Source organism: Apodemus sylvaticus, chromosome 1, assembly GCF_947179515.1.
Source record: "Apodemus sylvaticus chromosome 1, mApoSyl1.1, whole genome shotgun sequence".
NCBI lineage: Eukaryota > Metazoa > Chordata > Mammalia > Rodentia > Muridae > Apodemus > Apodemus sylvaticus.
The window spans coordinates 78,054,239-78,075,683 of record NC_067472.1 but is presented as its reverse complement, the minus strand read 5'-3'; the positions used below and the strand labels follow the sequence as shown (position 1 = coordinate 78,075,683).

The following is a 21,445-nucleotide window of genomic DNA, read 5'->3' as shown; positions in this document are numbered from 1 at the left end:
AAATGTTACACTGGAGAAGAGGTTTTGTCTTGGTCTCAACAGGAGAAGAAAAGCTATGGATTCCTTCAAAATGAATAAAAATCAGATTTGACCAGGGTGAGCCCCCTGAAGATCCTGGCTGCAGACATGAAAGGAATCAAGAAGACCAACAAAACAGGAAACACGAATGCAGACCCTCTCCACAGGCCGCTCTGGGACTGGCTGAGACAGGAAATGTCTCCAGTCAGTGCGTCAGCTAAGCAGGGCCAGGAAATCTTGTGGGGTACAGAGTCCTCATGTCAAACTGATATTAGTTTGATTATACAATCTAAACTAAGTTATAAAAGTAAGACAGATGGCTTACCTGCTCGTACAGAGAGCAGAGTAAGTAAAATCTTCTTTAGCTGATTGGGCATACCATACATTTCATACATATGTTTTTGGTTTTGGTTTTTTATTTGTTTGTTTTGGTTTTTTTGGTTTTTCAGACAGGGTTTCTTTGTGTAGCTCTGGCTTCCTGGAACTCACTCTGTAGACCAGGCTGGCCTCAAACTCAGAAATCTTCCTGCCTCTGCCTCCCAAGTGCTGGGATTAAAGGTGTGTGCCACCACACCCGGCCACATAGATATGTTAATGCAGAAATGTCTATTACCTGCGAAAGTTCATATGTTTACAGACACCAATGCAGTTAAAACAACCATGATGGGAGCTGGAGAGATTGGCTCCGAAGTTAAGAGCACTGACTGCTCTTCTAGAGGTCCTGAGTTCAATTCCCAGCAACCACATGGTGGTCACAACCATCTGTAATGGGGATCTGATGCCCTCTTCTGGAGTGTCTGAAGACAGCTACAGTATGCTCATACGTAAAATAAATCTTTAAAAAAACAACCAACCATGCCAAGATTCACCCTCAGGGATGGTGAAAGGATGCTAAGATGCTAGGTAGGACCCACTTATTCCAGCACCCTCCTTCATCCAACCTCAGATGACCTCAATAGCTGTTTCATCAAAACTTGCTTCCAGGACAGCTTCAAAGCTGCTGACCCAAGTCGGCCCAGCCTCTCAGACTGTTCTAAGCAGGACACCATTTAAGCCCTGAACTTTCACAGAACACAGAGACGGGACAACAGATGTTACAGATAGCGTTCTTATATTTTTGGTTGTGAGCCCAGCCTTTGATGGCTGAGCCATCTCTCCAGCCCACAGCTAGTGTTCTTAAGACTGGCTAATTTCCCAGTTTTCTTTGGGTCTCCAAAAGAAAGCTATGCACTCAGACAGCAGGAAGCAATTTTATGAGAGCAATGCCCCTATCCCCAAGAAGTGGGGTGGATGCCTTGTGGTTGTTTGTTGGATGGTAGATGTTAAGAGGGAGTTGTCTACGAGTTGTTAATGGTCTTGGTCAGGGAGGAGACAAAGTAAGGGAGTTAGAGCCAATGATTTCCCCTTTTCTTTCTTTCCCTTCCTCTATCTAAGGGGAAATAATGGGGAAAGGGGTGAAAAGGAAAATGGGGGAGAGGGGATGAAAAGAAACAAATGGGGGGCAGAGGAATAACAGGATAAAACAGGATATTATTAAATCTGCCTTTAGGCCAAAGAACGTTAGCAAGCCAAATATCTTTACATTGGTATGGGTTTTGTCCAATGATTCAAATTTAAGGCCATATTTTGCTACAATATACTATATATATGTGTGTGTGTGTATATATGTATATATGTGTGTAATATATATATAGCATAATTATGTTTATATATACATATATACATTATATACCTATAACACGTACATATATATGTTTCAACTTGTTGCAGGTATTGTACTTATGTAATTCTTAAGAATGAAATATTAAGTTCTAGTCCTTTTAAAAACTGCAATTAGAAACTATTTACAGCCGGGCGGTGGTGGCTCACGCCTGTAATCCCAGCATTCTAGGAGGCAGAGGCAGGCAGATTTCTGAGTTTGAGGCCAGCCTGGTCTACAGAGTGAGTTCCAGGACAGCCAGGGCTATACAGAGAAACCCTGTCTTGAAAAAACCAAATCCAAAAAACCCAAAAAAAACCCCCAAAAACTAAAAAAACAAACAAACAATCAAAAGAAACTGTTTACAAAAACAAAAAATGCAAGTTAGGGGGCTGGAGAGATGACTCAGCGGTTATGAGCACTGACTGTTCTTCCAGAGGTCCTGAGTTCAATTCTCAGCAACTGCACGGTGGCTCACAACCATCTGTAATGGGATCCGACGCCCTCTTCTGTGTGTCTGAGACAGCTACAGAATACTCATATACATAAAATAAATAAATAAATCTAAGAAAAAAGAAAAAAGAAATTTTCGGTGGTGGTGGCGCACGCCTTTAATCCCAGCACTTGGAAGGCAGAGGCAGGTGGATTTCTGAGCTCAAGGCCAGCCTGGTCTACAGAGTGAGTTCCAGGACAACCAGGGCTATACAGAGAAACCCTGTCTCAAAAACAAACAAAACAAAACAAAACAAAACAAAACAATTTCTAGGTTCAACAGATAGTTAAGTAGCTAGGAACAAGCAATGTTTGTCCATTCAGATAAACTACAGATAGTCTTTAAACACTCTGAGAGATCTACAGAAAATGGCACTTAAAGATGTTTTCTTAATAAAAGGCCGTTTCTTGACAGAGCTGTCATATCCTGGCAGCACCCGCTTCTATTTCCAAGAAGATGATGGACACTGAGACCCTCGTTATAGAGTCTGCCTCAAACATGACAAACAAGCCACGGGCAAGAACCTGCCCTTGCCCCAGCTGCTCACTGTGTGCTGGACAAACTGGACAAACTGGATGCAGGGAAGTCAACTGAGCTTCTCAAGGACAGGGTAGGCAGTCCTTCGTAATTCCTGCTTCACAGAACAGTTGGTCTGCCAGGTGTTCTGAACAAGACGGCTGAAGGTGGGTGAAGTAACTTAGGGAAGTGTCACGTGACTGTCCAGGCAGCCAGCTGTCTGTCACGTCTATAGGTTTGGAAGCTGCTTGATCTGCACTTCCTGTATACTCAGGTAATTTTATTCCTTCTCAGGTCTCTGATAGGGCTGAAGACTAGACAGTTATAGTCTTAAGTAAGCTTAAATTGTTTAGGATTTGAAAAAATGTTTTACAGTCTAAGAAGCTACTCTTAAGTTTCTAAATGCAAGTTTTGATAGAAAATGATTTATGTACAGAACTCTAACTCACCAAGACAGTACAGATAATAGAGTACTTTTTCCAAGGTTGCTAAATACAAACGGACAGGACTTAGTGAGTGTAATTCTTACCTGATGGTTATCATGAGAGTTCTTATCATATGCTGTTTACTGATGCTAGAGAAAGAGCCTAACTAAAAGGGAGAGATGTAGAGAGAATTTCTTGTGTACTGTGTGGAAGAATCACCTGTCAATCAAAAAGCTGATGGCCTATTAGCAAAAGGCAGAGAAAAAGAGGTAGGCGTTCTGATAAAGAAAGAGGAACTCTGGGGAATTAGTCAGGTGTGGGAGACTCCCTGCCCAGGCTGAGGAGACAGAGACATGAAACTGAGGGGAGGTAGCCAGCCATGTGGCACACGCAGACTCAAATAAACAGGTCCTATGAGTTATGAGCTGGTCAGGGAACAATGCAAGCTTATGGCCTAGGCAGTTTTTCATATGTAAAAATTTCCATGTTGTTATTCAGGAACTGGGGCCAGGTAGAAGGGACTGCAGTGACACCACTCCATGCTCCCCCACCTGGCTCTGGATTACTTCTCCAGCACTGGGCCTGCCACCGTGCTCCCCACCATGACGAGAACAGACGAACCCTCTGAAAAGAGGATCAAGACCATAGTTAAATGCTTTCTCTTTTGTAGGAGTTGCCTGTGTCACAGTGTCTCTTCACAGCAGTGGAACAGTGTCTAAACAGGCTTCAAAGTTTGATTGGTTGGTTGAAACATCTATCAAAAGATGGCCTACTGAAAGACTTGAAGATGCCTGATACCCCTTGGCTTAGTGTTGATGGGGATTTTAAGGCTCAGGGAATTGCAGTGCTAGAGTGGATACACAGTGTAAACCTAATCCTCCACAATGGGAAGGCCCAGAAGACACGCCCTTTAGCAATCCTATAAGACGAAACTGGTGAGAGGGCCACCAGCACATTTGAAGAGTTTTGTTCTTGCCCTTTTCCTTGTGCCAGACCTAAGGGTTGGGGACACTGCTGCTCAGTGGATGAATGAATTAAGGCAAGGTGATCATAGCTCTTGATGGGCAACACAGACAAAGCAATGATCTAATAGCCTGCCCCGTAGTGATCAGCGCAGGCAAAGTGAATTTTATTTTGGCATGACTTGTATGACTTAGGTCCTGGCTAACCAACTATGGTGTTTCCAGGCATGAAACAAATAGGAAGCCTATTGTGTTTTCCTTTGACCTATATAAGCAGGAAATTTCTCAAACAAATAAAAGGCTACATTAAATCATGGTCAAGAGGTAATCTCAGCCTGTAAACCAATTTCTAGAGTGGAGTCAGCTTGCAGACCCAGGACTCCTTGAATAAGGAAGTGGCCAAGTTCCACTGAGTAAGGACTTTGATAAGACACCTACAAGTTTTACTGTTAGTCTTCCTCCTGTCCTTCCCCAGAGGGACCTATGGCCTTTTAGAAGGGAACTGTACACTGGGGGAAGGAAACTATCAGACTTTCTGGGGTCTATTGGATACTGTTCTGAATTGACACTGGTTCTGGGAAATCCCTAGAAACACTGTGGCCCTCCAGTTAAAGTCGGAGCTTAGGGAGGCCAGGTGATTAGTGGAGTTTAGGCTGAAGTCTGACACATAGTAGGTCTAGGGAGTCCCTGAATTTATCCTGTGGTTATTTCCCGAGTACCAGAATGTATAATCAGGATAGTTATACTTAGAAGTTGGCAGAATTCTCACACTAGTCCCCCGTCCTGTGGAGTGAGGGCTATTACGGTTGGAAAGGCTATGTGGGAATCTTTAGAGCTGCCTCTCTACCACGGAAATAGTGAACCAAAACCATTATTGAATATCAAGAACAACTGTCACCATCAAGGACTTGGAAGATGCAGGGAGGCGAGGGGTTCCCAGATCTCCCTTTAGCTCTATCTGGCCTATATTTTGGCAAGAATCTGTTTGCACAGATATTTGTGTTTTCTTCACTGAATTTCATTATCATACAACATAACATCAATTGAGATAATATCAATGGTTCTCTCTCTCTTTTCTTTTCTTTTTCTTTTTCTTTTCTTTTTTTTTTTTTTTTTTGAATTTTGGTTTTTCGAGACAGGTTTTCTCTGTATAACCCCTGCCTGTCCTGGAACTCACTCTGTAGACCAGGCTGGCCTTGAACTCAAAAATCTGCCTGCCTCTGCTTCCCAGAGTGCTGGGATTACAGGCATGTGCCGCCACCGCCCGGCAATGGTTCTCATATTTAAGTTATGAGATACTAAAGGAATTTGCCTCAAGGGACATTGCTACCTATTCTAAAATATATAATGAATTGTGGTTGTACATGTTTAAGTTATTATTACGGTCTGGTTACTGTTTTCATTTGGAAATTGACATAAGGAGATATGATTGTGTGTCAAGCTGATAAATGGTAGACCTGTGGCTATTCTTGGTTGGCAATTTGTCATCTGTGAATTAACTAAAACCCAAGTGGCTGGATACATGTGCAAGGGATTTTTGCTAGTTAGATCATTTGAGGTGGGAAGACCCATCCTATATCTGTGCCATTCCTCCTGGTGGCAGCCTATATAAAGGTCAGAGAAGAAGGTTTTTTTGCTTTCTTGTCCTCACTGTCCCTGGCAAGTCCATCCCTTCACTGGCATTAAAGTCTACTTCTTTGGGGTTCCTGAATATATTGAACACCACCTGAGACATCTCAGCTTCATGTACTGAACAATTACTGGATTCTAGAACCTTCCACTGGGAGACAGCCATTGCTGAACTAAGTGGACAACAGCTTAGAGGTCATTCTACTAAATTACCTTTACATATATTCAGTCAGCTGTGTCCTCTAGAGAACCCTGACTAACAGAGCTACATAATGACAGGATGCAGACTTAGGACACGCTCGCTCGGGAATCCCCATTCCCAGGGGATGGGGACACTGATGAGCACAAGAAATGGAAAGGATAGCCGGGCAGTGGTGGCGCACGCCTGTAATCCCAGCACTTGGGAGGCAGAAGCAGGTGGATTTCTGATTTCGAGGCCAGCCTGGTCTACAGAGTGAGTTCCAGGACAGCCAAGGCTACACAGAGAAACCCTGTCTCAAAAAAAACAAATCCAAAAAACCAAAAAACCAAAAAAAGAAAGAAAGAAAGAAACAAACAAACAAAGAAAGAAAGAAAGAAACAAAGAAAGAAAGAAAGAAAGAAAGAAAGAAAGAAAGAAAGAAAGAAAGAAAGAAAGAAAGAAAGAAAAAGAAAAAAAGAAAGAAATGGAAAGGATAAGGATAAGAAAATGAAACTAAGACCCATGAGACATTTCCGGGGCTCTGTCACCTTTCAGCCATCTGAGTCCAGTGGCTCAGATCAGAATCTGGAGGAAGGGGATTAAGAAGGTATAGTTCCCATCAAGAAAAAACTAGCATGCAGCAACAGGTACTCCAGTGACATGGACCAGGGTAGAGTGGGGAAGAAGGAGAATCCCAGGGGAGGGCACAGCGTGTGTGCATCAGGGATGTGACCAGAGAATGAGTGGGCTTCTAGACCAAAGCAGGGCTGGAGGTGATGACGCGCAGAAAGTAGGAACCCCCAGGGACAACACACAAGGCCTGTGACCAAGAGAACAACAGCCGTGGCAAGGCTGAACTTCACTCCTCTAATGCTACTCAGAAATGGATACCTGTGGTGGCGGGGCCAAACCCCACCCAGCCTCACTGATGAGCAGGTCTCTGGTGCCTGCCCAACACCTTCTCTGTAATATGGGATGAAGAGGAAAGGAACTATCATTTACTGAGCTCTTACCGTATACCAATCAAGGGCTATCTCTGCGTGTAATTCCTCATTTAATTCTGAGAAGAGTTTTAACAGGCTCACGTTACTATCATCCCATTTTACAGATGACAAAACAAGGCAAATGAAAACAAAGAGGTACATCACATTAAGAATGATGGCAGGAGCTGGAGAGAAGGCTTCCAGTGCCCATGCGGTGGTTCACAACTGTCTGTAACTCCAGGTCCAGGATGTGTGGCACCTCTAGCTTCTGAGGGCAACTGCACTCATGTGCACATACCCATGTGCACATACACACACACAGACATGCACACACAGAGACATGTACACACACACATATACACACACAGATATGCACACACACACAGACATGCACACACACACACACACACACACACACACACACAGACCTCTATGCTCAGGGGTTTGGAGCATCGCTCTTCCAGAGGACCCAAGTTCCATTCCCATCTAAAACTGTAACTCCAGTTTCAGGGGCAATGTCACCTTCTTCTGGCCTCCTCTGGCACTGCACACACATGGTAATAGGCATACTTGCAGGCAAAACTCCATACACATATAATAAAAATAAAAATAAAAAAGAAACTGAACATAGACAGTGAAATTCAAGCCCAGAAGTTGAACCAATCAGCCATGCAAGGCGCTTTACAGTTTACAGAGCACTTACATTCCTTCACAGTGTCACTGAAGGGTATAGTGAGATGATTCACACACCCAGAAAATTGCAATTACCACATGTGGCATACTGACTACTGACCCTTCTGAGGTGTCCACATCCTAAGTCCCGAAAAGGAACATGTTACTTTACATGACAATGGGGTTTTCAAACAAACTAAATTCAAAGATGGGCTGGGGTGGGGCGGGATGACCCTGTATACGTAGGCAAGTCAGTATATCACAGGGGCACATGAGCAGCAGGAAGGCCAGGTAAAGAGACTTAATGATGGACTCAGAAAGGCAAAAAGGTTAGAAGTTACAGCGGGGCTGGGGAGGGGACAAGCCACAGCTCGAATCCATTCCTGAACCCAGGTAGCTTCTAGAAGCTGGAAAAGCCAAGAAAATAGATTTTCTCTGACAGCCTACTGCAGGAGCCAGCCCTGCAGACACCTTAACTCTAGCGCAGTAACACTGGTTTTGGACTTCCTACCTTCAGAATGATACTACTACAAATCTGGGTAACAACACTAAGCCAGTCACTTTTGGTCATCTGTTTCAAGCAAAGGAACACATGCAGTCAGACTTCCTAGTCAGCCCTGGCTCCACTATTACTTCAAGAGACCCTGAACGGACACTTTAAGTGATGCCGCCCTAAACCTCAGTCTCTCCTTTGGTTAAAAATTAAAACAGGGCTAACTCACTGGACCCTGCTTCTCTGACAAATACAAATTAAGTGCTTATGTGGATGAAGTTTTACCTAAGAGTCAGAAAGTAGAAATGACCAGCCTAGAGCCACACATATACTGACAGAGAAACTCAATAATCTTCCTGCCTCAGCCTCCTGGGTACTAGGATTACTGCCCTGTTTACTCAGGTACTCATGAAGCATTTGCTAGGCTGTGTCCCCAGTGTTGAGCTGGAAACAGCTGGGAACCTAATTCTATCCTTGAGAGGCCTGAAGCCTAAAAGACAGAGATACAGACTCACAGTTCTCAAGAAACCTGATAAATGCTGAGAGGAAGGGAAGGAAGCTTAAAGGTCTGTAGGAATTCAAAGGTGTTGATGCTGATGGAGCCTATTATCAGGGGAAGACATCTGGGAGGAGATAAGGACTCCTCCCAGAAGTGTGGGCCTAAGGGCTGCACTTGGAAGGGATGGCTCCGCTGGAGACACAAGCAGGGACAGGGCTGGGTGCTTCCTCAGGGCCTGTGTTCCAGTGAGTGAATTGGGGACTGCGATAACTGCTAGGCCCTGGGGAGGGTAGAAGTCGCTGAAGGGCAAGGCAGGGTGCAAGGGAGGCGAGGTCCTGGCTCAAGCCCTCACCCGACATGTAATCATGGCGTGAATACAGGTCATCTCAGAGCCTCGTGACCCCATCTGAGGAACAGAGCATGAGCCAAAACTGTCTCCAAAGACCCTCCCCAGCCTTGACAGGGAAATGACATGACACAAAATTACAAAAGGGTCTTTATTTATAAAAAGCCAAAGGGGCCCCTGGAGCAACGGGACAGGAGGCAGGCAGCTTCTCAGGGGTCAGGGGCATTTGGACAGATGCGCTTGAGTGGGGGGGGCGCCCTCCGAGTCCTCTGTGTCACCCTGGGCTGCCTCAGGGACAGGTGGCACTGGCTCAAAGACAGGGTAAGCTTCAGGGGCCTGAAGAGGAAGGGCGGACAGGTGTGAGCTCCACTCTAACCCAAGAGTACAGCCTCCTAGCCTCTGCCTTTTCCACTCTGCTCCCCTGGGAACCCAGAGTTTGGCCCAGGACCGAGTAACCAGAATGGAGGGTAAGGCACCAAAAACAACAGCAACACTGTTTGGGGGGAAAAGACCTTGATTTGTCTGGAAAGCAAATCTAGTCCTTGTAGGGAAAGGCGATGTCTCAGGCTAAGTTTACAGTTCAGGGCATGTGTCTGTGATGCAGGGGACCCAGGCTCTCTTTCAGAAGTAGGGCACACCAAGCTGCACAGGTTTAAGTCCTTAGAGGAGCACCAAGCTCTCTCCAGGCTTTCAGTGCTCTTACACCAGCCACGATCCAGCCCGCAGGGTGCTGTCCGTCCGTAATATTCCTCCTCACCCAAGAATCCAACCTCCAGCTCAGCCTAGAACGAAGTCTCCCTGCTTCTCCCAAAGCCTCCAGCCCCACAAGGCCAGAGAGCAGGCTCTGGACTCTCTCACCTCAGCTTCTAGCAATTCTGGAACAGGTTCCTCCTTGGTCAGCTTTGGGGGCTCGTCAGTACCGCCTGCAGGTGTGCCCCCTGGATCTGTAATGCCAAACAAAGAGATACTTCCTGAGCAGCTGCTCTGTGCTGGGAGAATGGACCAGGAGCAAAAGAAACAGACAGGCGCTGGTCACACATGATGACATTATGGGGGCAGAGAGGGATACCAAGTTGCCAAGGAAGGAAGACTCAAGTTGGATCTTGTTAGGCAGGAGTGAGCAAGCAGACAAACAGAGGTAGAAGAGAATTCAGGCAGAGAAAATATATGCTCAGTGAGCACAGGTTCTAAATCATCTGAAGAATGGAAATAGTGACAGTAATACCACAAGACGCTGCTGTGCAGATCAAGAGCTCGGCACATAGGATGTGCTCAGTAAGTGCCAGCTAGCAGCTTCATTCATTCATTCATTCATTCATTCATTCATTTTGTGGTAGTAGAGATGGGGCTCAGAGCCTTAGGCATGTCAGACAAGCTCCTACCACTGGGATGCATCCCTTGTTCTATCATTTGATAGTAGCAAAAGTATTTGAAACATCTGGGTATGGCCCAGAAGCCCATGTGATGGTGTTCTTGACAGGGAACAATTTCGGCAGCAACGGTCTGTAAAGGCCTCAGTGTCAAACAAAGGAACCAAAGACCACAGGGAGCCAGCGCAGGATATGAAGCAGGAAAACAGCCATTTTGAATTTGTGCTTTAGGAAAGCTGTTCTGCAGCTGTGTGGAGGCCACCAGGGAGAGAGACGGGCAAGGAGGTGAGAGCAGGTACAAGGGAGAAATGAGAAGGCAGAGCCAAAGGCACAGGCATCAGCCACACCTGGGAAGTGGTACTGACCAGACAAGGGGTGGACTATTTGAAGACAGAGGAGCTGAAGAGGGCTCAGGCCCAAGGTGTTGCCTCACTGGCTCTGTAAGTCAGGGCATCTTTCTCTGGAAGTTGAGCTCCTCGTGTATAAAGAGGAATCGTAATAGGATCATCGGTCCCATAAAATGATAGTGAAGATTAAATGAAAAAACAAACAACAAAACATCGGAGTGCTCAGAGGAATGACAAACAGATGAGTGGTCTGTCAGCTGTTACTCTGCTGCTATTAATCACTATGATTATCAGAATCACTTATTCCCTGAACATCTATTACATATCCCACAAGAACAAGATCAGTATGGCTGACAGGAGATGGTAACTGAAAAGAGACAGCAGGCAAGCATAGAAATAATTCTACATACAAATTTCAGACGGTGATATGCTCCCTACAGATCTAAGAAGCCAGAGGAGTGAGGCTCAGCTGCAAGTCATTTCTGCCAGGGCGAGAGGACATAATTCAGAGACATGGACAAGATGTGGGTGGCTTCAACTCTGACGAGAGAGCTCCTGAGAGCCACAGGGCCCTACCTCTCTCCTGGCCCAATTGTGGGGGCTGAGTATCTTCTGTAATCACTTCTGGGGGTCCAGTCGGTGACCCAGGGCGGCTGGGCTGGGGTGTCCCCCCAGGGCTGGGTTCAGTGCCCTTCTGCAGTGACCCTTCAGAATGGAAACTCTGGTTGCTGTTCTCATCTGCTAAAGCAAAAGCCAAGTTAGCTGGCCAGAGAGCCCCAGGGGCTCCCTTCAGCACCCCACCCCACCCCCATTCTAGAATCTTTACATACCATTGAGATCCAGCAGGATGAGGGGGCCTCCCCCTCTGGGACTGGTGCCCCTACCGCGTCGCTCTCGGCCTCGGGATCTCTCTGCCCCGCCTCCTGCCCGCCGCCTCTCCTGAGGGTTAGAGAGGTAAGATCAGAGCTGGTGGTCTAAGGAGCTCTTACAAAGCCCCTCAATACGAATAAGGAAAGCTAGGCTCAGAGAAGCGAAAGGTGCTCCCTCAGGTTGTGGAGGCTGAGTTAGATCTTGAACTTGGGGAAAGTGTGTGTGTGTGTGTGTGTGTGTGTGTGTGTTTGTGCGCGCGCGCGCACGCTCGTGCCCCCTAATAATCGTTACCATCTGCCTGGGCTCCACACTGGAGTCTCCAAGCCGACCGAGGGTAGAAGCCAAGGTGGGGAGGGAAATTGCTTGAGTTGCATAGATGCAAGGCCTGTTGGGGGTTGGGCTTGCTCACCTCCTCCTGGGGATCCACCACAGGCACCCACTTGAAGATTCGAAGGGAAGTGTCACCCACAGTCACCCAGCGCTTCTCCCTGTGGGAGGTCAGGAGACTGGGTCAGGGAGGCCCAAGGATGAGCCCCACCGACTGGAGGTCAGGGAGGTGTGCTAGGGTAGGGACAACTTCGCTAACGCGGCATAGAAGCAGAAAGAACCCTCTAAACCCCAGGGCAAAGCATAAACGCATATAATTGGAGCTGCGGGTTTGCAGACACCCGGGGCACTCAGCAGGGCGCCACCAAGGCCTGGCCAGGGACTCAGGCGACGAAGACCCGGGGCCAAGCTGCGAGAGTGTCAAAAGCTTCAGGGGGCGGGGCATAGATGAGGGCTCCCGCTCAGGGAAAGCACCACTCCGGACCACGCTTTGTAGACCTCTGGGAATTGCCAGGGAAAGGGGGCGCCCTGTCGATTCAGAACACAGCTGGTGGGCGGGGGCAGTGGGCCAGGAAAGGGCGGACGCGTTTGGAGGAGGTGGCTTGGCTGTATCCCTGGCCCGGGGGCAGCGCTCACCATCTCCGGACCTTCTCGATGGTCGCCATCACCTTCTTGATGTCATCTTTGGCCCGGCTCCGGGTCTCGGCCCGCACGGTCCGGCCGGCCATGCTGGCGGGGCTCGGGCCGGGACAGAGCCCGTGGTGGGGCGGCCTGTGGTCCGGCGATCTCAGGCTGCGCGCCAGGCCCCGGCGCCGCTCTTTCGGCCTGCCGTCCCTCCGGGAGTTGGCCGCGCCCTCCCTCGCTCCCCAACGCCTCCGCGCGTCCCCGCCTGGCTTCCTGAGACCGCGCCCCGCCCCGGCCCGTCCCCGGAGCGGCCCGGGCGGCGCGGGCGGCTAGAGCCCCGGCCTGGAAGCCCGGCCAGCCCCGCCCCGGCCCGGGCCCGCCCCTCGGGGCGCACGGACGCACAGCGCCCTCTGCCCGCCGCGGAGAGGGAGAGCTGGGGGGCAGCTGTGCGGCTGGACGCGCGCGGCCCGAGCGAGGCGGTGCGTTCCGGCCACGTGGGCTCAGGGGTGCGCGAGAGGGACTGTCCTGCTGTGCCTCCGCGGCGGGTGGGCGTCCCTGAAATGCTCTGTGTGCGCGCGTCTGCCCTCTCCAGGCTGTTTGATTCTACGCTGCCCAACTTAACTTGTTCATTCATTCATTCATTGAACAGTCCCTTTAACAGTGCCAGTACGTGCCAGACTCTTGCGGGTGGAGAGAGGGCCTCCTCAGCCAGAATGGCGGGAGTGAAAAAGACCATGTAGATGGGGTAGCAGAGCAACTTGGCATTCCTTGAATCAGGGTGTGTAATTGGTAGAGATACTTTGGAAAACTGGCAGTCTTCCAGTGAGAAACTTATGCCAACCCTTCTTCCAACACTTTCCACTTCCCACTCATTAACACTCAACAGAAGGAATGTGTGCTGCCTAGTTTTTTGTCAACTCGACACAATCTAGGGTCATCTGGCATGAGGGAACCTTGGTGGAGAAAACACCTTCATCATGATGCACTGTAGGTAAGTCTGTGGGGCATTTTCTTGATGATAGTTCCAAACAGGCTCAACAATCTTGGTGAGCAAGTCAGTAAGCAGCCTTTCTCCAAGGTCTCTGCTTCAGTTCCTGCCCTGACTTCATAACTGCTGAAATAAATCCTTTCCTCCATAAGGTGTTTTTGATCATGGTGTTTATCACAGCAATAGAAACTTCACTAGGACAAAATGTATCTGTATGAACACCAAGATATGGATACTGGAAAGTTTGGTACACAGTAGGACCAGCCTGGGAACAACTCAATAGAATGGGATGGAAAAGCAGTTACTGAGCCGGGCAGTGGCGGTGCACGCAAGCCTATAATCCCAGCACTTGAGAAGCAGAGGCAGGTGGATTTCTGAGTTTGAGGCCAGCCTGGTCTACAGAGTGAGTTCCAGGACAGCTAGGGCTATGCAGAGAAACCCTGCCTTGAAAAACAAAACAAACAAACAAACAAAAAAGAAGTCAAATTTCAGCTTGTTACAATTACCTGCATGGCCGTGGGCAAGTCTTTTGTCGTCTTGCCCCTCTAACATGGAAATAAGTTAATGTGTATATACAAACATTTAGGATAGTGCTTGGCACACATGACTACCCAACAAATACTGCTGGTTAGTGTGTGTGTGTGTGTGTGTGTGTGTGTGGCCACTGCTGACAGTGTGGCTTCCCCGTTCACCTGTGGTGTGCTCTGCCGATGAGCTTGGCTCAGACAGGCTGCTTCACTCCCCTTTCTCACAAGCTCCATGGAAGTGGAAACTCCTGGTTTGTTTGGAAAGTTATATCAAATGATAGTTTGCTGGGGCACACGGGTGAAAGGATGTCTTGTTAAGCGGACTTGTGAAAGAATGTTTTCCTGAAGCAGGCACAGGTGAAAGGATGTTTTGATACTGCAAACACTCAAAAGGATTCGTGAGGACGGAGTATAGCTATGACCCCATGGACGGTGGGGCACTGAGCCTTTGTTTGGTTTGCTCCGCCTCGCTGTTTTTCCCTAACAAGACGAATGTATTGGTTCACCTTACATATCGTTGTTGAGGTCAACTTGTGGTAACACCACCATGGAGAGAAACTCACCCAAGAACTACTTGTCAGGTTCCTGTGGCAGCTTGCAGCTTCTGTGGCCTTGGGCTGGTTGGCGAGCCTGGCAGTTTCTTCAGGATTAAACTACAGCTGCAGGTGGCTGCCTGCCTAGAGGGCTGCACTCTACCTGCTGTTTGGTGTTTGCTATGGGACTGAACTGCTGACAAAGAAGATCAAACTTGCCCCCCAAACAACTACTGCTGAACAGGTCCACTTCCCCCACATCCTAGTAATTCTTCTCTTCCACTGCCTCTGCTGGGTTGTGGGCAAGCGGAGAGGTTGGACACTCATTAAAAGTAGGTTGCAAAAAAAAAAAAAGTATGTTGCAAAAAATTTATGCCTATACTCTATCATCTGAAGCCTGAAACCAAATATAGGCCCTCTCTGTGCCAGAGCCCAAGACAGAGTAGGTGCTTGGGAACCAATTAAAGAGGCAAGCGTGCCCATTCCTTTCAGTGTCTACCCTAGGTTGATGAGTTGCTGATTTGAGTCTGACCTCTCTGAAGCTTCTGCTCCCCTGAATAGAAGACTGGGTCTGAATGCCTTAGTTAGTACACATGCAGATGTGTGGGAGGGTCTGCAACAGTAAGATGAGGGAGAGGCTGTCCCACTTCTGATCAGTGTGACAGAGAAAGGAGACGGTACCTAAGAAAACTAGACAGGGGGTGCATGCCTTAGGTGCGTCCTAATCTAAACAGGGCTTCCGTGACCTCTCTTTGTCTTTCCGCAAAAGGAGGACCTGCCTGCATTCTTCTGTCAGCCCTGCACCTTTCCTCTCCGGTTTCCCAGCTTTTCCTTCCAAAGCAGCCAATAATCAAGCTCTACCTCAGGTCTGAGCCTAAGTCTCCTCCCAACCGGACACAGAACTGCCTTAAAGGCCCAAGTTCCCATTCACTGTGCCAACACCTGCCTCCCAATTCTGGCCCCTTCCCAGTCTAAGCTCACAAGCTGGTTACTGAGCTCTGGGCCAAGGAATTTTGCCTGAAAGTAATGGTGGGAAGGAAATATTTGGGGTCTGAGCTATGATTGGCCGAGCCCGAGCCACGCCCTTAGCCCTTTCCCCCTTTTTCCCCCCTCCTCTCCTCCTCCCCCGGAGGGGTGTGTTGAGGGAACCAGGATCAGCCTGGGGCCAGCATGAGCCAGAGGGAGGGAAGTCTGGGTAAGGGGTTGAGTGACTTGATCCTGGGTCCTTGTTGGGAATAGGAGTGGGGGGGGGTTGAAAGGTGGGGTTTCAATGTCTGTCAGCACCACCCCACCCCCAAGTCTGGGAGGGGAACGGCCTGGGCGGGGGAGAGGAGTCGCCGGTGTCAGGTAACCAGCGGGTGAGTTGGGAGAAAGAGCAAGCGCAAGGAATTGAGGCTTCAGGGCCTTGGGTTCAGGGGTAGGATCAACGAATATATATGGGTGAGTAAACCCTGAAAAGGGGCTGGGGTCGGGTTGGGACAGGATAATAGTTCTTCTTGAGTATTAGGAAAGAATCAAAGCTGAAAGACTGGAGGGAGAGGCCGAGTTAAGGAAGTCTTTGATCTTCGAAGAAGCTACAAGTGCCGAGAGCCCAAAATACTGGCTTCTGAGATCTCTGCTGGCAGTGGGAACCTCCGACAGAGGGGATTGTCGGTTCAGGACTACATTCCCCAGCATGCATTGGGGTGCCAGCAGTGTGCATGTTGGGAAATGTAGTCGGCTTTCTGTGGCACCACCCTCTAACCTGTTGTTGATTGATTGATGGTGCTGCCTAGCATACCTAGCATGTCACATAGAAGCAACATGGAGGGAATAGGTCATCGGTTTCTCTATCTGTACGAGGGGCCGAAAAGGCGGGTTCAGTGCTTCCGGCTGAATTCAAACAAGAGTTGGAGAAATCCAAAGACATGTGAACTTTGTCCTTAAAGAGTTTCTGGATAGTATTGGTGATATAGAGTGAGGAGTCTCAGGATCAGGCAGATTCACATGGATAAAAGAAGCTACTTTGGAAGTATGAACAAATTGCCTAAAGTGGATGGAAGAAATTTATTTGAGAGTAGGGAGAATTTGGAGGCAGCACTATGAAGGAGGTATATGAATTTGGTCCTAATTGTATTTCAGTAGTGTCTGAGAGACATCTATGTAGAGAAACTGCTTGGCCAGAGATCTGGTTGGTGCCTAGGATGGGGCAGATTCTTCGGAGCCTGAATATTAGCAACCAGAGCAGAGCCTCTGGGTCCAGGAAGAGCCAGCTTGGGAAAGACAAGGTTAGGGAGAGAGGTTTGGGTTGCCTTCTTAACTTCTCACTCCCTCTTCCTTCCCACCAGATAACCACCAGGCTGACTCCTCAATCTCGTTCCTACCCCATTTGGAGGCCAAGATCCGCCAGACACACAACCTTGCACGCCTCCTGACCAAATATGCAGAACAACTGCTGGAGGAATATGTGAGTAGGTGAAGGGTTGGGGTGGGGTGGGGGCGATCGCTCACAGACGTCTTCAGCCACGCATTTCTTCCATCTCATCCCCAGTGTTGGAAATCAAAAGTTTCTGAGGGGAATGTTAACTTTCTTCTGCCTACACAGTAAAGGAGCCTGTAATATTTATCCGTTTGTTTGTTTGTTTGTTTTTGAGGCAGTGTTTCTCTGTATAGCCCTGGCTGTCCTGGAACTCACTCTGTAGACCAGGCTGGCCTCGAAATCAGAAATCCACCTGCCTCTGCCTCCCAAGTGCTGGGATTACAGGCGTGCGCCACCACCGCCTGGCTAGCAGTCCACATTCTTAACCACTGGGCCATCTCTCCAGCCCATATTTATCCTTTTAAATATAACTAATATTTGTACTTATAAAAGACACATGACAAGCCAGGCGGTGGTGGCACAAACCTGTAATCCTAGCACTCTGGGAGGCAGAGGCAGGCGGATTTCTGAGTTCAAGGCCAGAGTGAGTTCCAGGACAGCCAGGGCTACACAGAGAAACCTGGTCTCAAAAAAAAAAAAAAAAAAAAAAAAAAAAAAAAAGACAGCTAGGTCAGGTCATTTAATTTTCTTTCTTTCTTTCTTTCTTTCTTTCTTTCTTTCTTTCTTTCTTTCTTTCTTTTTTTTTTTAAAAACTACTTAATAAAATATCTATTGACAAGCCTGATTTTGTAACTAAACTGCTAGCTCTTTAGAAATCTCTTTCTAGTTGTCCTTCTGCCAAGCTAGTTTACCTTCCTTTTGAGCTCCTCCAAACCCAGGAAGGCTCCTTAGGTCTTCCCTAGAATCTTGTTTCACTCTACAAGCCCAAGGAGCTTCTTACCCAGAGCGTCTTCCCTGACGATCCTCCAAGCCAAAAGAGAGAGAGAACCCCCCCAAGAACTGACTCCCTCTCAAAGGTCCAATTGCTTATAAGATGTCCCTAGCTCCTCCCCTGTACCCTTGGCAGACTGAGTTCTGTCACTGTCACCATGGTGGGAGTGGGCTACAAGCCAAGTCAGTGGGGGCACAAACCATTTCACCCTTATGGTGGGGCAGCTCAAGGCCATCCAGGTGACTGCCTTGCTTCACAGAGCAATTTGCCTTAAAATAGGCAGGAACTTTCCATTCTTTCCCACCCCCCCACCCCCACCCCAGACAGGGTTTTTCTGTGTAGCCCGGGCTGTCCTGGAACTCACTCTGTAGACCAGGCTGGCCTCGAACTCAGAAATCCGCCTGCCTCTGCCTCCCAAGTGCTAGGATTACAGGCGTGCGCCATCACCTCCTGGCCTTTCTTTAGCATTCTTATCTAAGTAGGACTAGGCTTTTACAAGTACACACAAAGTGCATCTCTGCCGGACACACCCAACTCCACTGACAAACACATCATCTTTCCTAACTTGTATATTTTGCTAAGGATTAGGTTTTCTTTGAACTGTAATCAAATATCCTGCCACAGGACCCATCAGTGGTCAAAGGATATTGTGCCTCAGCTTGGATGCTCCATCCTTGGAGCCATTCTGAGGAAACAAAGGGAACTCTGAAAGTCAGGAAACATAGATTTGGGCTCAGCATGATCAGGGCCTTTCAATTCTTTGAGCTGTAAAATGAAACAGCCGGACAATGTGAACTGTGAACACTCCCACCTGGAACATTTGGAGAAGCCAAGAGGGGGTGTCAGTAGGGGGCAAAAATTCTTCCCATGAGGGTCCTCTTACAGAGAAAAGGGACCTGCCAACAGTCCCTGCCTGGCCTCTAGATTACCATAGTGTAGTGGGCGGAGGCTGGTGTTTTGGTTCAGACAGACTGTAGGGTTACTTAATTGTGACCTTGGTGGTAATGGTACCATTAAAAAAAATGTAACCATGGTAACGGTGGCAGTAGGATGGTAACACGGCAAGCTTTGTAGACATACCAACTTGCTTTGCTGCTTCCCGGGAGAGTAGCCTGCGTCAATCATTCTTCCGGGTCTGCTTTTTTTTTTTTTAATTGTACTCCTTTATTTTGCTGCGTGCATGTCAGTGCTCACACAAGTGCCATGCTGTGTGCATGAAAGTCCGAAGACAGCTTAAGGGACTCGTTTCTCTCTTCTACCATACGGATCCCTGGATCACATTGAGGTTAGCAGGCTGGCAGCCACCTCAGTGGCCCCGACATTCTCACTTCCAAAACTATCACCACCATCCCCACCTTTAGGAAGATACTGTATCCAAAGTGGCAAGCACAAGGCCTGCACTGGCGCCAAGAGACTTGCGAAGCACAAATATCATCTTCACAGCATTTGACAAATCACAAATCACCTTTGTTTTTCACTTGTTCCTACAAATAATGGTTATCAACGAGGGGAAGAGGAAGGGAGTCTGACCTTGTCCCTGCACTGCTTCTGTGATTCTCAAGAGGCGTCTGATAGAAAGACAGAACGGGGGTTGGGGGGACATTGCTTACTGTCAAAGAACAGAAGGCTGAAGCCAAAAGAGGGGAATGGTCTTGCAAGAAGTCACAGCTAGTCAAGTGGCAGAAAGGAGTCAAACCCAAGTTTGGGATTGAAGATACAGTTTAGCTGGTAAAGGTAACCAGAATTTGGTCCCCAGAACTCACATAAAGGTGGACGAAAGCTGACTCCGTGGTCTTTTGACCTTCGCATGTGCAGTGTAGAACCAGACTCTCCCCCACACCATGCATACACTTACAAAAAAGGGAGGACACACGCCGGTACTTGGGAGGCAGAGACAGGGACTATGAATTTGAGGCCTAGCCTGGTCTTGATCGTGAATTCCAGGCTAGCAAAAGCTGTAGTAAGACTGTCTCAAAATAAACAAGTAAATAATAAGTTAAAAATAGCTCATTTTTAGCCAGGCAGTGGTGGCGCACGCCTGTAATCCCAGCACTCTGGGAGGCAGAGGCAGGCGGATTTCTGAGTTTGAGGCCAGCCTGGTCTACAGAGTAAGTTCAGGACAGCCAGGGCTATACAGAGAAACCCTATCTTGAAAACAACAACAACAACAACAAAAAGTTCATTTTTATCGAGCTCTTCCTGGGGACCCTTCACACTTCTGAGTACTTACTGGCTGTTAGAGAAACAAAGGCAGCGGTGTGCGATGCCCATGTAGTTTTTTGGTTTTATCTCGAGAGGCTCTATCCTTTGCAAGAAGAGGAAACTAAGCCCCCTCCCCCCAGAGGGGAGGAGGGCTGTTAAGAGTGGGCGCGCCCCCATCGCGGTCCGCGGAGCCCCGCTGACCCGTGGCCATGTCTCCGCAGGTGCAGCAACAGGGAGAGCCCTTTGGGCTGCCGGGCTTCTCACCACCGCGGCTGCCGCTGGCCGGCCTGAGCGGCCCGGCTCCGAGCCACGCGGGGCTACCGGTGTCGGAGCGTCTGCGGCAGGATGCAGCCGCCTTGAGCGTGCTGCCAGCTCTGTTGGACGCCGTCCGCCGCCGCCAGGCGGAGCTGAACCCGCGCGCCCCGCGCCTGCTGCGGAGCCTGGAGGACGCGGCCCGCCAGGTTCGGGCCCTGGGCGCCGCAGTGGAGACCGTGCTGGCTGCTCTGGGCGCTGCAGCCCGCGGGCCTGGACCAGAGTCCGTCGCTGCCGCAGCCGCCACCCTCTTCACGGCCAGCAGCACTACAGGCGTCTTCTCAGCCAAGGTGCTGGGACTCCACGTGTGCGGCCTCTATGGCGAGTGGGTGAGCCGCACCGAGGGCGACCTAGGCCAGCTGGTGCCAGAGGGCGTCGCCTGAGAGTCAGTACTTGTTCTTGCAAGCTCTTGGGCTTCTAATTCTCTGTCTCTCCATCTGTGTCGTCCATGCGTGTTCTCGGACTGTCCCTATCTTTCTGCATTGTGTGGTCTCTTTCTCTTCTGCTCTCCTCTCCTCAGGGAGCTTCTGGTACCCACCAGTTTCTCATTTTTGTCTCTTTCTCTCCGGTCTTGAATTCTGTCTCCCAGAGGTTTCTGTTTTGTTTTCTGGTCTCTTGGTTCTTTCTTGCTTTGTTTGCTTGCCTGTTTGTTTTTGAGACAGGGTCTCACCCTATAGCTCTGGATGACCTGAACCTTGCAATGTAGGCCAGGCTGGCCCCGAACGCATAGAAACCCACCTGCCTCTGACTCCCCAAGTCCCCCACCTGTCTCCCTGTGGCCCATATAGGTATGTGTAACTCTTATTTCATCTCATGGAGGTGACACTTTTTCTCCCTTCAGTTTCTTTGTTCTTCACTGACCAGAAAAGTGCCTACTTGTCCCCTGGTGGCCAGGCCACCTACCCTCAGGACCGTCCCACCAGTTCCTTTGTAGGAAATCCCTTCCCCTTTAAGGTCCTTCCCCTTCTTACCTCTCTACTGTGTTCTCAATAGCCCCCAGCCCTAGGCTGCTCAATGGAGAGGGAAAGGCAGAAAAACATCTTAAAGAGTTTTATTTGAGAATAAATTAAATTTTTGTAAATAAAATGTTTAACAATAAAACTTACAGTTTTATGAAACATACTTGCTGCATGTGGGGA

General features: G+C 48.7%; 3 protein-coding genes across 4 annotated transcripts in view; 1 reads left to right on the top strand and 2 right to left on the bottom strand.

Annotated features, from left to right (window-relative positions):
- The window catches only part of Septin1 (septin 1), a 502,205-nt gene extending 493,445 nt beyond the window's left edge, over positions 1–8,760 (bottom strand). The window contains exon 1 of the mRNA XM_052198252.1: positions 8,754–8,760. Coding sequence (XP_052054212.1) covers positions 8,754–8,755 — 2 coding nt within the window. The 5' untranslated portion in view covers positions 8,756–8,760. The remainder of the gene's footprint in view (positions 1–8,753) is intronic.
- A 293-nt stretch (positions 8,761–9,053) lies between these two features.
- Bcl7c (BAF chromatin remodeling complex subunit BCL7C) lies at positions 9,054–12,859 on the bottom strand. Of its 2 annotated transcripts, none has more exons than XM_052198445.1 (6): positions 12,467–12,859; positions 11,913–11,991; positions 11,464–11,572; positions 11,210–11,374; positions 9,775–9,860; positions 9,054–9,252 (listed from the first exon to the last, which is right to left on the bottom strand). In XM_052198445.1, the coding sequence occupies exons 1-6, from the start codon at positions 12,556–12,558 to the stop codon at positions 9,133–9,135; spliced, it is 651 nt and encodes a 216-aa protein (XP_052054405.1). In that variant the 5' UTR covers positions 12,559–12,859; the 3' UTR covers positions 9,054–9,132. The 2 variants fall into 2 exon arrangements, with proteins under 2 accessions (XP_052054405.1, XP_052054413.1); XM_052198453.1 differs by having other exon boundaries at positions 11,210–11,371; positions 12,467–12,834.
- Positions 12,860–15,634: 2,775 nt separating this feature from the next.
- Positions 15,635–21,424, top strand: LOC127679097 (cardiotrophin-1). Its single transcript, XM_052174674.1, has 3 exons — positions 15,635–15,697; positions 16,830–16,948; positions 20,216–21,424. The coding sequence occupies exons 1-3, from the start codon at positions 15,673–15,675 to the stop codon at positions 20,687–20,689; spliced, it is 618 nt and encodes a 205-aa protein (XP_052030634.1). The 5' UTR covers positions 15,635–15,672; the 3' UTR covers positions 20,690–21,424.
- The last annotated feature ends 21 nt before the right edge of the window (positions 21,425–21,445 follow it).